A 15,484-nucleotide genomic window follows, 5' to 3' on the forward strand; every position below is an offset into this window, starting at 1 on the left:
TTCCACATAAGCATTTCCGAGCTCGACAATACAAAGCAAAGCAGGCTTACATGCAGTTCTGAATTCCAAAGGATGGCTTCCAGCAAGGGTGAGAGAGAACCTCTGTGGTCCTGTAGTGCTTTGGAAAAACTTCCTTATGGTAGGAAGAGTACTCCAATCCTAGCCTTCCCAGCAAGCGCTGTTGGCTCTTTCCATGTCAGCACAGGGCAATATACAGAAACATAGGGCAAGGAAGTTATTCTAGATTTGATATCACTAATATGAAGCATTACAAAGTAGGAGTAGTGAAGACTATATGGCTGATTTTCAGTTCTTCAACCTAGGCAGAAAGATCATCCAGAATTTCCCAATGAGAAGTCAGTGTGGATTGATAGGGAAGAGAAAGAGAGTTGGGAGAGGCCCGAGGCCAAAACAAGTTCTAAGAAATATTTTCTGTCACAGCAGCAACTCCTCCTTTTCAGCCTAATTCCGTCTGGCCAGTGGGGACAGCAGAGGCCGAAGGAAAATCTCGATGGCCAGGTCATGGCTGTGCACATCTGGGCTTCTGTGCAGCATTCCTGGCCATGCTAGCAGCAGCATGTGAACCAAATTCTTCCTTTAGGCTTGCATGTTGCTTCCACCATCAGCAACACCACACGCAACAGGAAGGTTGCATTTTAAGATCTTATTTACCACCATAAATAAGAGAGCCAGTGTGGTGTAGTGGTTAAGAGCATGGGACTCGGAGTCAGACAATCTGGGTTCTAGTCCCCGCTCAGCCATGGAGCCAACTGGGTGACTTTGGGCCAGTCACAGACTCTCAGCCCAACCTACCTCATAGGGTTGTTGTTGTGGGGATAAGATGGAGGAGGAGAGATGATGTAAGCTGCCTTGAGCCCTTTGTAGGAAAAAGGCAGGATATAAATCGAAAAATAAACCTTTGGCTGTTATGCAGGGTAAATCTGGCTGCCTCTGCAGTGGTGGTGGTAGGGAAACAATTCATGGACTGGGCACAGATGAACCCAATATAAGTGCCAAAGAGTTAGTACTATAGCATGAAAATTGAAACCATGGAGAAAATTACATTTGATCATATTAGTAGGCCAGACTGCTGGTACTGAGGGAGTTTTTCAAGAATCTTTGTTTTTGTCTTCAGAAAAGAACAGCAAAAGAACCAGAAAAGCGGCAAATCAGTCTGGGAGCAGCGGACAAATGAGATGCGGAAACAAAACCTGTTGGCAAGCCGGGAGGCACTGTACAATGAGCTGGATCCTGAAGATCGCTGGAAGGTCTCATATGCCCGGCAAATGCGGCCGGACATGAAAACCCACTTAGACAGACCATTGGTGGTTGATCCTCAGGAGAATCGGAACAACAACACCAACAAGACACGCCCCACTGAGCCACCCTTGGACCCCCACTTTGGACAGCAGCAGCCTGAGGAGTTCTTGCGAAAGCCACCCCGATACCATGAGCATGCACGGGATCCCCACATGTATGAGCGCCCCAACTCAGGGAGCTTGGAGCCACGACGGCCACGGAGCAGCAGCAAGGAAATTGACTTCAGCCAGGAAAGTGGGTACCATGAAATAGACTATCCTAGCAAGGAGCATAATGCCATCCTTGAGCATGGTTACTGTGGCGACTGTGACTCTGAGCGCATCAAGGCCTTGGACCCCCATCGCCGGCACCGAGGTGGCAAAGAGAGCCGAAGTGGATCACCCCGTACAGCTGATGGTGATCGGGAGCTCCGACGGCATCGAGCTCACCGCCGGACACCAGATGAAGGAGGTCGTGAGGAGAGCAGCAAAGCTGAGCGTCGGCCTCGGCACCGTGAGGGGAGCAGGCCTGCACGGGGTGATGTGGATGGGGAGCAACCCGAGGGGGAAAGGCGCCGACGGCACCGGCACACTGCTCAGTCTACCTACGATGTTGATGGCAAGGAGCGCCGGCACCGGCGCAGGAAGTGAGTAAAGACAGAAAGGGGGGCATGATCATCGGAGGACCCTCTGAAGTAATGGGGCAGGACTCATTTCCTTCAGAATGCCAATTTGCTTAAGCCTAAACTCAAAGTTAAAATATTACTTGCTCCTTGACTGGGGGAACAGATGTTCAAGTTTGCTAAAGTGAGGACAAGTCAGGTACTTCAAAGAGATAAAAAATTATCCACTAAGAGAAGTATTGGTGTATAGAACATGAGCCTCTCTGGAAAGGCTCCATTATTAGAAGGTGCGCATATATATGTGTGTGTGTGTGTGTGTGTGTGTGTGTGTGTGTTCAAGGTGAAATATTTTTCCTAAACCTGCCATTCTGCTTATCTACCAGTGTATCAGAGCCAGGAGCCAGTACAGAAAGTATAGTTTGTTTTTGTTTTTAGTGAGAGTTGATTACCTCGTTATGTCTGTCTGTACTGGAGGAGGTTGGACAGCTGAAGCATAGTTTCTAGGGACAGGAGACAAGCAACATGGGAATGAAGTGACATCAGTCATCCCTGACACAAAGGGTAGTTTGCATAATGCAACTACATTTTGTGTTCACTGCGAGATAGCTCTGGCTGGCTGAAAGTGAGCAGCGGGGAGGGGCTAGGGCAATATAGCAAGGCTGGCGTAGTCTGCATTGAGCAGTAGGCAGTGTACAGGTAATGTTTGTGTTGGGTATGGATTGGGAGAATGGTCATGGGAACTGGAGACTGCAAGCCTTGCTTCTTGCCAGGCTGGTTGTCTCAGTGAACTGTGCACAGCAGTGTATCAACCTTTTTTTGTATGCTACAGAGAGAATCAAGGCTCTGGCCTCCCACCTGGACCAAACCTATCCACCACACGACCAATCCAACAGGATATGGGACGCTTGGAGCCCCCTGTGGCTGAGGATATCGACAACATGAAGAACAATAAGCTGGCAACCAATGAGACCTCAAATCCACATCCAGTCAGTCATCCTCAGAACCCTACCAAAGGAGGCAGCCACTCAAATTCCACACCAAGTCGCACCCTCCAAAATCCACCTGTTCCTTTGGACCAGCCACCCCCCAACTCTCAAAACTCTACCAGTCGCCGGGCCCCCAGTAACCCTGCCAATCCCGCCAGCCCTGGACTACCTAAGAACCCTGAGAACAGCCTCATTGTCACTAACCCTGGGACCCAGAACAATCCGCCTAAAACTGCCAAGAAGCCAGAACACACAGTGGTAGAAGTCCCACCTGCCTTCCCCCCACCAGTCAACAATGCTGTCATGCAAGGTAAGCACCAAATGTGTTGTATCACTGGAGCATGGGCTAGACCCAGGCAGCATGCACACCAGGCAAAAGGATTAGGGTCACATGCATTTACCATCTGGATGGATACAATTTCATAAGGGAAAGAATTAGAACCACTCAGTATGGGCAAAGGAGAGGGAGTGTTGGATCCACCTATTCTGGTGAAATTTATTAATATTTATTTTATTTATTTATTAAAACATTTCTATGCCACCCCATTCGCCGAAGCCTCGGGGCGGCTCACAACATTAAGTTAAAATGCAAAAAATATCAATATAAAATAAGTCGCCCTGGCCAGATAAAATCAAATAATATTAACAATTAAAATGACGCTTAAATAAAAAGGTCTTCGCCTGGCGCCGAAAAACAAATAACGACGGCGCCAGGCAGACCTCTTTGGGGAGCGCATTCCATAGATTAGGCGCCACCACAGAGAAAGCCCTCCTCCGAGTACCTACCCTCCTAATTTCTTTCACGGAGGGTTCCTGGAGAAGGGCCTCTCCCGCAGATCTCAAGGGGCGGGCGGGCATATATGGATGTAAGAGCTCCTTCAGGTAACCAGGACCCAAGCCGTTTAGGGCTTTATAGGTCATCACCAACACCTTGAATTGGGCCCAGACTTCATTGGGAAGCCAGTGAAGCTGACGGAGGACTGGAGTCATGTGAACATAACGCCCAGTCCCCGTCAGCAGCCTGGCAGCTCTATTTTGAACCAATTGAAGTATCCAGACCGTCTTCAAGGGTAGCCCCACGTAGAGCACGTTACCGAAGTCAAGGCGGGAAGTCAATAAATTGTATTAATATCACAACAGTGTGCATACTGATGAGAAGGTTTTGTACCATTAGAGTGTGAGGCAGGAGGAAGTACCTGTTACAGGTAACAGCAAAAACAAAAACAAGCCATAAAACTTTAAAGGCAGATTAAGTCCTGTCCACTTGCTCATACTTCTGTAATAACCCTGCCATCACCTGTGTTACTTTAAACTATGTGTGTGTGTGACTAAAGGATATGGATATTTTGAAAGTGTGCATCAGCCCCAAGAATTCTTTCTGTCTGTATTCCTGTGACCCTGAGTTGGAAAGGTACGCATTTTCACGTGCTTCATGATACCTGAATGTCTTTGCTTATAAATCTGTTCGTTCTGGCACATCCTACAGGTGTATTTTGCTTCTCAGGCAGACTGCCTATAAGCCTGTCACAGGGGGCTGAGAATATGCCACAGTTATATGACAAAGAAGAACTGCTATATTCTCAGACTGCTGAGAACTGCAATGCGCAAAGCAGAATGTACATAAATCACACATGGGTGTTATCAAATAAAGGCGTAAATATGGAGGGGGGCTTTATTAATTGTAAGTTGTCTCAAGCATTTTATATGGAAAGCTGTCAGCTGAACGCAAGGAATGAATGGATAAATGTTTGTGGCTCCGGTTGATCTGGAGTCCTGTGTTTTAGTATGTTACATATAATGGCTAATGTAGTATTGACTAGAACCATGTATGCATAGTGCATGTGTGCCACTGCTGTGTGTGTGTCCATGTGAATGGGATGGTAAAGAGCTCTGTATGTCTGACTGTGCTGAAGTGTTTCCGCAGATGAATGAGTATGCAGGTATCCATTTCCTAAGGATGTCTGTGTCTGAGTCTTGTGTGCTCATGTTTGTGCATTCAAAACTTGGGTGTCTATATTTTGCATGCTCTGGACCTGTATAGCCATATGGCAGTGTATTCTGTGGTACATTCTGGTTCCCAGATATGTCCCTGTCTTTCACCTCAACTCCTCTGGAATTACCTCTCTGAAGAAGACCCATTCTTGTAGACTGATTAACCCAGGTTTCTCCATATTCAGCCTTTGATGCTGTAACTCTCACTGTGGAGAGAACTGTGAAAGAGAACACATCAAAGCTGATACGATCCTCATTGTCCTTCTCCTACTTGCCAGTCAATAAGAATGCCAATCCTGAACCTTCGCCCAAGAAAGAAGAAGAGAAAAAGGAGGAAGAAGATGATGATGGCGGGGAGAATGGGCCCAAGCCCATGCCCCCATACAGCTCTATGTTCATCCTCTCAACCACTAACCCGTAAGTATTTGTTGCCATGCTACAAACTAAAAGCAATTGGACTTGGCATAGCAGGACTGGGTATCTGGTCCACAGATGGTTAGGATGTGAACATGGGATACTTGACTACATTGTGTTTATGATTTGACTCAAAGGATGGGGGAAGGCTGGATAATTCGATGCCTGTGTTCTCCAGCCTCTGATTTAGTTCAGACCCATGTTTCTGAACTTGGACAGGGTATAAGGTATATCATGCTGACTGGATCCAGAAGACAGTGCAGATATGCTAGGATGTTAGGCTTATAAACCAGAAAAGGGGCAAAGATGATAACAGGTAGTTATCAACTGCTTTGATTATTTTTAAATACAAATTAATAAAAACTTTGCTCATGTGCTTTTTATCTGACACAATAGATGGCACTTTATAGATGCTTGGCACTATAAAGCCTCTTGATAGAGTATGCTTCTGCTTATCTATATTAGGTTTCGGCGGCTCTGTCATTACATTGTCAACCTGCGCTACTTTGAAATCTGCATACTGATGGTGATTGCCATGAGCAGCATTGCACTGGCTGCTGAAGACCCTGTCCAGCCAAGTGCTCCCCGTAACAATGTAAGTCCTTCCTGTGTTCTTTATCCATCACCACCCTCTTTGCCAGCATTTGCTCTTGCTCTTAGCCATGAAGATAAATCATGGGATAGTGAAATAGTTATAGCCAGTTCTAAAAAGCTCTGCACTTCACTGGGGAGGCTGCACCCCTAAACAAAACTTAGAGGGCACTGCTTTGGCTCACCTTAGCTGGCCATGTGCAGCAAGAGGTGCCGCTACAAAAGCAAGCAGTCTCATCACTGGAGTGGCCCTTGCAATGACTCTTTGCTCCTAGGTCCAGTTTGTTAGTTCTGACCTGGAATGAAGCTGGAAGCTGGACAATATCACAGGAAAGGCTCCCACGCACAATTGCTTCTTAGTCAGCTGCAGTAGATATCTACCTTCCACATCTTTATTGGCCTACTATGCTGCTTTCCCTCTTCTCCTTCGCAGTTTGCCTACATTTCCCTTGATTCCACAGCCAGTACTAGAATTCATTGTATGTACCAAGGTGAATTAATTTATCACTGAGCAGCACCTCACCCCAGTGCCCAAGTAAGATTTATGTTACATTATGCATTGTACAACCTTCTCTAGGTTCTGCCCACAGCTAGGATTAGTGATCATCTTGGAACTGTACTGGGAGACAACAGTTGCGATCAGATCGGCGTGAATTCCAGAGCTCAGCATATCATTAAAGGGCTTTGTGATTGCTTCACAATGCATTTGCAACTTCAGCCATATATGGGCATCAAGGACATGACATGAATGAATGAGTGAAAGTCAGCCCTCGTGATCCTATTGCCCTTTGACAGACCTTGATTCCTTACACTTTATCCTGACTCTGTAGCTTCCTAGCTGATTGGGATAATCTAACTGACAGACCTAGTAGGGTAAATTACCAGTGTCACATCAAGTGTCAAATTCACAAATTTCTCGTTTCCCCAGTGGGTGAAATTCTGTGTCATTCTTAGCAATGAGTTCCTTTGAGACAGGAAGTCCCTATGTTTCCAAGACTTGAAGGACTGCTTCATATATGGATGGTTTTTTTCTGCGTGCATAATACTTACATGAGGCAAAAGGTTGCATACCTTCATATGCTACAACTGTTCAAGTGTGTCTGTGCGTGTGTGTGCGTGTGCGTGCAAGCATGTTTGTGCATGTGTGTATGTGTGTATGTGCCACCAATACACTTTTGCAAATTTGTTGCTATTAATATGTGCATATTTTCCACACAGAATCACTGGGAAATTATTGCATGTAAATAAGAATGAAATGTGGTAGTAGTATGTGGAATGTCTGTACCTGCCCTTTAAAAGTATTTAAAATTGTGATTTAAGGTGGGTTTGTTGTTCAGATGACTGATTTTTATACTGTCATGAGCAATGCTGTTTCCTAATGCTGTCTCTTATTAACCGCAATGATAAATATCAGAATAAGTGGGAAATTGGCATTAAATAGTTATACTATATACCAGTGGTGGCGAACCTATGGCACGTGTGCCACAGTGGGCACACAGAGCCCTCTCTGTTGGCAAGTGAGCCAAGTTGCTCCAACATCGCCCCAGCAGCTGAGCATCGTATAACAGCGCACATAGGGCCCATGCTCGGAAAGGAGTAGTGGCACCAGGCGATGATGTCACGAGCCGCAATTCATTAGCCACAACTCATACGAGCTTTCACATGACCGGTCAGTGCACTGCCAAGGATATATGTATTTGCTTGGACTGGCTGTGAGTTGTTTTTTCTAAATCAAAACCTCAGTTTTCAGGTTTTATTGCAGTGTTGGCACTTGTGATAAATAAGTGGGGTTTGGGTTGCAGTTTGGGCACTCGGTCTCGAAAAGGTCCGCCATCACTGTACTATACTATACTATACTATACTATACACTTTCAGACATCATGGTTTCAACCCAGTTTGCAGCTAAGGAGTTATATAATTCTGTTTGTGAAAATTATCAAGATGACTGTGTTAACCAGAAGGATTTATGAAATCCTTGAGTTCACTCTCTTTGCAAAAGATCCTCTTTTAAACATAGAGTGCAAACAAAAATCATCCAGTTTCTGATAGACAAGGAAAGAGAAATGGAGAAAGTTGGAGATGAAGTTAGCAGATGTGAAATTACATACCCTAGCCTCCTCAGATTCTAACCTGGGCTGCACTTTGTATCTTAAAGAGAATCTCCAGGATAGCAGAAAAGGCCTTGATTCTGTTAGTCCTGCAGCTGAACTGACTCTTGCTGAGAAGTTACCATTCCAAGGATTCTATCAGTTTCCTGACAAGTTTAAACAGTCTTCAGAGTAATCCTTCAGATAGAGCTAACCAGTTAGTGGAACTACTGCTAAGGCAAATTTTTGAGTTTGCTTCAAGTGGAGGGAAAGAATCCAAAAAAGAGGTTTTAGAAGAAAGCAAGAAAGAGGTACAAACTCAAATCTGCATGACAAAGGAGCAAGGTATACCAGTTGTAAAGTACCTCACAATGTTAACTCAGGATACTGAATATAGTAGATTTTATTTGGTTGAGTGTAATAAATTGAGGGCTCTTTTAACCAAAATTTGAGAAACTACCTAGATAAGAACCAATAAAGAGACTTGTGAACAAGTGACTAATAACAAATTACTTCGAAGTAACATAAATATGCTGGGGGGGTGGGGGGGAGTGTGCCAAAAGAGATTGGAAAAGGCAGCCACAGTTAAGAAGAGTAAAATGTAAATAATGCAAAATAATTTAAAGTGAAGTTCTTATAAAAATGGATTATGGGAATTTCAGATCACTAGATAATAGCGCAAAACTGAAATTCATTTAGAATCTCAGGGATCCTCTTAAGAGAAAGGAGTAAAACCAGCCTTTGCCAGATTGCATCCTGATGTTGCAACAGGGATTCTGACCCCTGCTGGTGCAAATGCAGAGCACTGGCACCCAGGACCTATTGGCACAAGTCCTCTCAGTAATTAAAACATCTCTGAGGATGATTGCAAAGGAGTTACTTGGAAATTAGTACTAAATCAACTGAAGTTTATTTTATCAAACTGCACCAAACCAAGGGGGATTCTGTTGCAGTATGAACAAAAATTACATCTTTTGAAATTTGTGGGTGTGATTCTTCCAGAGATTATTTTTCTTTACAACCGCTTTGCATGGATACAATATTTATATTTCAGCTTTCATGCTAATGCAGTAGTCACATTCTGCAAATTGTGCTCTGCCAAGATGGTGTTTGAGTGTAGGGATTTATTAGGTCAGAGTAGCATACCAGTCTCCAGATTATTTGAGAACTGGGTACCTCCTGTTTTGTTGCACCTCCACTGAGAGAACATACAAAAGCTGAGAAAAACTTCTCACAAGAACTTTATATAATGCCTGAAATAAACTTAACATTCATGGAGGTTTTGATGAGCCAAAGCTATGGGAGTCTCAACACCTTGGTGATTCTGGGCAATGACTGAATTTCCAGAAGTTGAGGAGCAGGACCTGTTAGAGTCCTTCTCTGCCCTTGCCTTCTGAGGCACAAATGAGGTCACTAGTTGACTTGACTTAACTTTCAAAATCTTGAAAGCTCAATGTCCTTTCAAAAATCTTGCTCCCTCATTGACCATGGCAAAAAATACTGCTGACTTGATATGAGATAAGATAGTTGAATGTGGCTCTCCCATGGAGGCAGTTGAAATGAGACAATATGCTTCCAATTCATGCTTGCCCAGTAGTTTCAAATGTGAGCAAAATGAGCCCAGCTGTAGGAGCTAGCCACTAAGTAGGATAAGTAATGAAGGCAATAGGCTTACTTAAGGGAAAGGAAAGGGTCCAAAAAAGAAGTAGAACTATTTTCATAGACACTGGAAGAGCAACTCTCTCATAAAGTAGCCCAAAGGACTCTCCCTTTAAGTCCTGAGACTTAAAGGATCCAGCAGGATCAGATCCTGTACTCTGAGCTACTCTGTTGATAAGATTTTACATATCTCAGATTGACCCATTTTATGCCATCAGAATTCACAAATGTTAATCTTTTCTTGAGACATTGCAAGGCTGCCAATCCCCTTTTTGGGACTTCGTTAGAGGTTATGATAGCTTACTGGTACAAGACATGGGTAAGGGAGGAGTTAGAAGTGAATGGCTTTGTAACTTAGTCATTAATAACATAATGTAGTATCAAGGGAGGTCATCCTAAAGGAGTCTTGGAATAGGTCCTGCCCCTACCTGTTTTATTTACTTGTACTGATTATATCAGTGTGCATACCAGTGGACCAGGGCCTTGCCAATATTACTCTACTATGCCAAAAATAAAAAATCTTTCAGAGGACCAGTCAGTCTAGTGAGAAGTGTTGGCAGGTTGTATGTTAGTCATCTCAAGAAACTCACATGCTAGATAGAAGAGGAAAACTTGTGGTAAGATGAACAGGCAAGCTTTAGACCATGGCAGTGAAGGCTCTCTCCCTCTGACCAAAGACGTCTGTTACAACAGCTGCTTGAAAATCTTTCTTCAGCATTCTGAGGTGCACCCTGCATAACCTTTATTGATTTAATGGCTGCTTTCAATTCATTTCTAAAGGAAAGGTTATGCTAAAAACTCGAGGCCACTAACATTGATAGGCCATTGTTAATTCTCATTCATAGCCTCTGTGATAAAACCTGGTTGCAGGTAGGATGCAACCGTATGGGCTACTTGACACGACCAATTCCAGTTTGCACTGGTGTTAAAGAGGATGGTGTTCTTACTCCTACACTGTTAGCGTCTATATCAATTCTCTGGTCAAAAGATATGCTGAGATAAATTGCCATACTTCCAAGCTTGCACAAGAAATGTGCCTGTATTATTATATGCAGATGATACAGTGTTTCTCTCTCTGACATGCATTTGTGTGAGGGGGTTTATTAAGTTTTGACACTTACCGTCAAACTGAAAAGCTGGTGATTAACTATACCAAATCAAAGTTACAGTTTTTACTCCAAAATGGAATAAAACCAATTCAACTGCACCCTAACTACTTCAATCATCCTAAATACAGCAGAGCATTCACATTAGCAACATTTAATGTGTTTCCTTCTGCCCTGTTGAAGGGCAGATCTAACAGCATTTCACATTCTGAGTGCCTGTGCTCTTGTAAAGTTGCCATGATAGGGATGGTGAGCCATGTTCTGCTGTACGGCTCCTTGTAGTGTGATTTCAGTTGTATTTTCATTATTCCTGTTTTGCAAGGGGTACCTGGGAAAGCTAATATGTTATATATAGACTAGCTTGAATGGAAGCCACAGGTAACTTCTAAGATGGCTAGATTTTCTGCTTCTGCAATTGCTGGATAATGCCTTAAATTGTTAAACTGGTTATTATTACCTATACATTATTGCATTGATACTGTTGCTTTATCTGTTGACTGGTACATTATAGTGTGATAGTATTATAATAATAATAATATTATTCACAGTGCTGTTTTATCTTGCTAGTCTTACGACCATACCAAAATAAAATAAAAATAGACTGTTTAGGCAAAATGCAAAACTCTTCTTCCCAATCTCTCTTTCTCAGAAATGTTGTTGGGTTTAAATAGGTTAGGAGAGAGGCATGACAGAGAGGGAGAGAAAGAAAGAGAAATAAATCATGGGCTCACTGTGCTAGCAGCTTATGCTGCATTTTCTTTTTCAAGAACTTTGCTGGACAGGTCTTGTGAGATTTCCCTAAGGAAAAATGAGTGAAATAATTAGAGCAGCATCCCCACTGAGGATGGGCAGGAGCTAAGGGCTCTACTTTAGGATTCTCTGTTTCATGCAGTAACAAGAAACCTTTGTGCTGGCATGAACAAAAAAGCAATGGAATGCAGCACCCCTTCCCCAAAAGAAGGATGCAGAATTTTAGCTTCCAGCTAAACACAGGGACAATCCCATCCAGAGCAGCCATTTAGCTCTAGTTATACAACTGGGGTGATTCATTTGCCAAGAAAATTGAGCAGTCTCTTGGTTGAAGGTTTGTGGTGGCAGAAGAAGGTGATGTTTCAGTGTGATTGCTCATCCAAAGCAGAAATATGTGATGGCATGGGCTAAGGAGGAGGCAAGCCAGCTCCCCCAGTCCCTCTTCCTTGTTCTTCACTGCTGGCACCCAGGAACTACATTTATTCCCTAACTGTCTCTACCAAACTGCCCTTTAACCATTGGCACTGAAGTATTAGCCCCTTATGAATAACAAGAACTCAGTTTGGAAGTGGTTGCTGAAGGAGGACTCCTGAAGATGACCTCAGGGTCTGGGTAGGTACATATGGGAGGAGGCAATCCTTCAGATAACTTGACCCTAAGCTGTTTAGGGCTTTGAATGTTAGTACTAGTGCTTTGAATTGGGCTCAGACTTCAACTGGTAGCCAGTGTAGCTGGAAGTGTTCTTGTGAGCCAGTCCCTGTTAACAGTCTTGCTGCCCTGTTTTGGATCAGTTGAAGTTCCCAGACCATTTTCAAAGGCAGCTCCATTTACAATACATTGGAGTAATCCAAATGAGAGGTTACCAGAGCATGGATACCTGTATCTAGGCTTCCTCTCTCCAGAGAGGGTCAAAGTTGGCATATCAGCTTAAGCTGATAAAATATGCTCCATGCCACAGGGTCCACTTATGCCTCAAGTGACAATGCTGGGTCCAGGTGCACCCCCCCCAAAGTATAAATTTTGCCCTTTGGGGGAGTGCAACTCCCATCTAGAAGAGGTTGAATATCACTCAACTGAACTACCCAGTAACAATAACTCTACCTTGTCTGGATGAGTCTCTCTCTCTCTCCCTCCTCCCCCTCCCTCCTTGGCTTTCAGGCAGTCCTTTACCATGACCAGACACTGCTTCACCTTGGTTTGATGAAAGACAGAGGTAGACTGAGTGTCATCCACATATTGATGGTACCTCAGCCCATACATCCGGATAGCCTCCTCCAGCGCCCAGAACACTTGCTGGAATTGGCTGGCCAAGTAGGAATGGAACCCCTGCAATGCAGTGTCTCCTACTCCTAGTTCAGCCAGCCTATCCAAAAGGGTACCATGGTCAATGGTACTGCAAGCCGCTGAGAGGTTCAGAAGAATCATCAGTGTCACACTCCCCCTGTCTTTTTCCCAGCAAAGGCAATCCCATAGGGCGAACAAGGCAGTTCCTGTTCCAAAACCAGGCCTGAAGCCTTATTGAAATGGATCTAGATAATTGGTTTTATTCATGAGTTCCTGGAGTAATTCAGCCACCACCCACTCAAACAGCTTGCCCAGGAAGGGGATATTTGCCACTGGCCTAAAGTTAATAATGTCCTCTGGGTCCAGGTTAGGCTTTTTCAAGAATGGCTTAATACAGCTCCTTTTAAAGAGGCTGATACTACTCCCTCGCTCAAGGAGAAGTTTACAACCTCCTGGACCCAAGTTGAAATCCCTTCCTTAATGGTTGCAATAAACCATGAGGGGCAAGGGACAAGCACACAAGTGGTGGGCCAGATTTGACCTTGTCCTCAGGCCTCAATAATTGTAGCATGAGCTGTGGTGCCAAATTCATGCTGATTCCAAGAAATGTTATCTTTAAAGTGCTGTGCAAATCCATTGCAGTGAGCTACTGAAGGCTCCACAATTTCTTTCTCTGGTCCAGAATATAATAGGGCACGAACCACTTAGAAAAGCTCCACTGGATGACACTGAAAAGACAGGATGCTGGTGGAAATAATGAGCTCTAACCCATGTTTAATCAGACTAAGCATAAGTTTTCCTCCTCCTGCACTCTAGCCATCTCCCCCCTGCTTAGAGTCCTCAACTCAAGTGTATAGCAAGGAGCTGGCTGGGTTCTCTCAAAGGAGGAGGGCACTTGGGTGTGATTGTGTCAACTGCCTGAGCCATCTCAGAGCAGCCTAGGCTTCAGCAGCAACACCAGCCAGAAACCTCCCCCAGAGTCCTCTGGAAGCTATCAAGATCCATTAGCCTCCAGGGACAGACCATTTTAAAAAGTTCCCCACCCTTGCAGAGGGGAAAGGGAGCTGAAGTCTAGACCTCAGTAGGAAGTGATCTGACCATGACAAGAGGGTTGATGTTAATTCCCCTACTTCCAGATCACTATCCTCCTGCCCAGTTGAGAAAACCAGATCAAGGGTGTGTCCTTTTACATGCATTGAGCCAATAACATGTTGAAACAAGCCCATGGTTGTCATTGCATCCATGAAGTCCTGAGCTGCCCTGGATACAGCAGCCTCGGCATGAAGATTAAGATTCCCCAGAACCATCATCCTAAAGACCTTCACACCAAGTCTGAGACCACTTCTATCAGCTCAGGCAGGGAATGGGCAGCGGGGTGGCCCCTCATGGTACTACCATGTTGGCGATGCATCCATTTATTTGGAGCATTATCATGCTATGATTTTATGACAAGCTGATTTGGTTGACACAAAACAACTGTTTTATCAGCCTTTTTAATAGACATGGTGTCCTGTTTAAAACCCATTTTATGTGTACTGGCCTGCCTCCCTCCCTCAAATTCTCCCCTTTCATAACAGCAACATCAAAAGCCAAGGGGCAAGTGGAGTTAGGTATTATGTTTCCTTAGTTTATTCCACAAATTGTATGATTATGTGATGATGGTGGTGATCATGGGAGAAGGGAGATTTAGAAGCCTCAGAGTGAAGATATGGATTCCTGTGATATTCATACATCTTTCAGTAAACAAGTGGCCAGAATGCAATGTGGATTGCCCCAGCGTTCTGGATAACCTACAAAGCCTGCTCTCTGCTGTCTGTGATGTTGAACATTTTCCTGTGAGTGCCACTGACTGGAGTGTATTTAAGAACAAGATGTACGCCCTTCAGATTGGACTCAAAATAAGAGCCAAGATCACAATTGGTCACAGTTTTGGTTAGGATTCATGACTCTGAAGGGATGGGCAAAACTAAGCCTATATCTCTAATTCTTTTCTCTCATTTCTTCTTATAGGTTCTCCGTTATTTTGACTATGTCTTCACAGGTGTCTTCACCTTTGAAATGGTTGTTAAGGTTAGTAATTTGGTGGAGAGTGTGTTTCCCGTGTCATTGTGCACCAGAGAATGTCAAGACAGCAGGACACGGCTGTGCAATGCTGCAGGAGGGGTGCACTGAACCTTTGTTTGTGAAAATATCTGAAACAAAGTCAGCCTTTGCAGGGCATGAGACATGCCCCTAAAAACCTCTAAAGGATCATTTTCCACATATAATTTACTGTTCCCAGCAATTGTCCCCTATCGCAGTTGCTCCTCTGGTGCCGTTTTCTTCAATAGTGCAATCTTATTTCACCCAACCAGGTGTTACATAGTGAGAGTTACAATATTATGGTGATTCATGGCCAGTTGGATTTGCAAAACCTCCAAAGGCAAACTGGCACAGCATTGTCCTCACTTGCAGTCAGTAGGGGTGTGTGTGGAGGGGACTGTTTTCTGTTGTCAGAGTAGTTTCATTGCAGCCAGGGCTCATCTGCTTGGTTGCCTTGGCAACAGGAACACATTTGTTCCCAGATAGCAAACAAAGCTCTTCAGGTGTATGCAGAATGCTCACAATTCTCTCTCTCTCTCTCTCTCTCTCTCTCTCTCTCTCTCTCTCTCTCTCTCTCTCTCTCTTACACACACACACACACACACACACACA

The 15,484-nt window shown here is 44.2% G+C and overlaps 1 protein-coding gene across 1 annotated transcript in view; it reads left to right on the forward strand.

The window, feature by feature from the left end:
• The window catches only part of CACNA1A (calcium voltage-gated channel subunit alpha1 A), a 220,110-nt gene that overhangs the window by 109,039 nt on the left and 95,587 nt on the right, over positions 1-15,484 (forward strand). Inside the window, exons 20-24 of the mRNA XM_044454096.1 lie at positions 1,136-1,945; positions 2,751-3,217; positions 5,178-5,316; positions 5,779-5,908; positions 14,801-14,860. Of these exons, the coding sequence (XP_044310031.1) occupies positions 1,136-1,945; positions 2,751-3,217; positions 5,178-5,316; positions 5,779-5,908; positions 14,801-14,860 (1,606 nt within the window). The remainder of the gene's footprint in view (positions 1-1,135; positions 1,946-2,750; positions 3,218-5,177; positions 5,317-5,778; positions 5,909-14,800; positions 14,861-15,484) is intronic.

Source organism: Varanus komodoensis, unplaced genomic scaffold (assembly GCF_004798865.1).
Source record: "Varanus komodoensis strain SLA01 unplaced genomic scaffold, ASM479886v1 scaffold7_1, whole genome shotgun sequence".
In the NCBI taxonomy this organism is placed as follows: domain Eukaryota; kingdom Metazoa; phylum Chordata; class Lepidosauria; order Squamata; family Varanidae; genus Varanus; species Varanus komodoensis.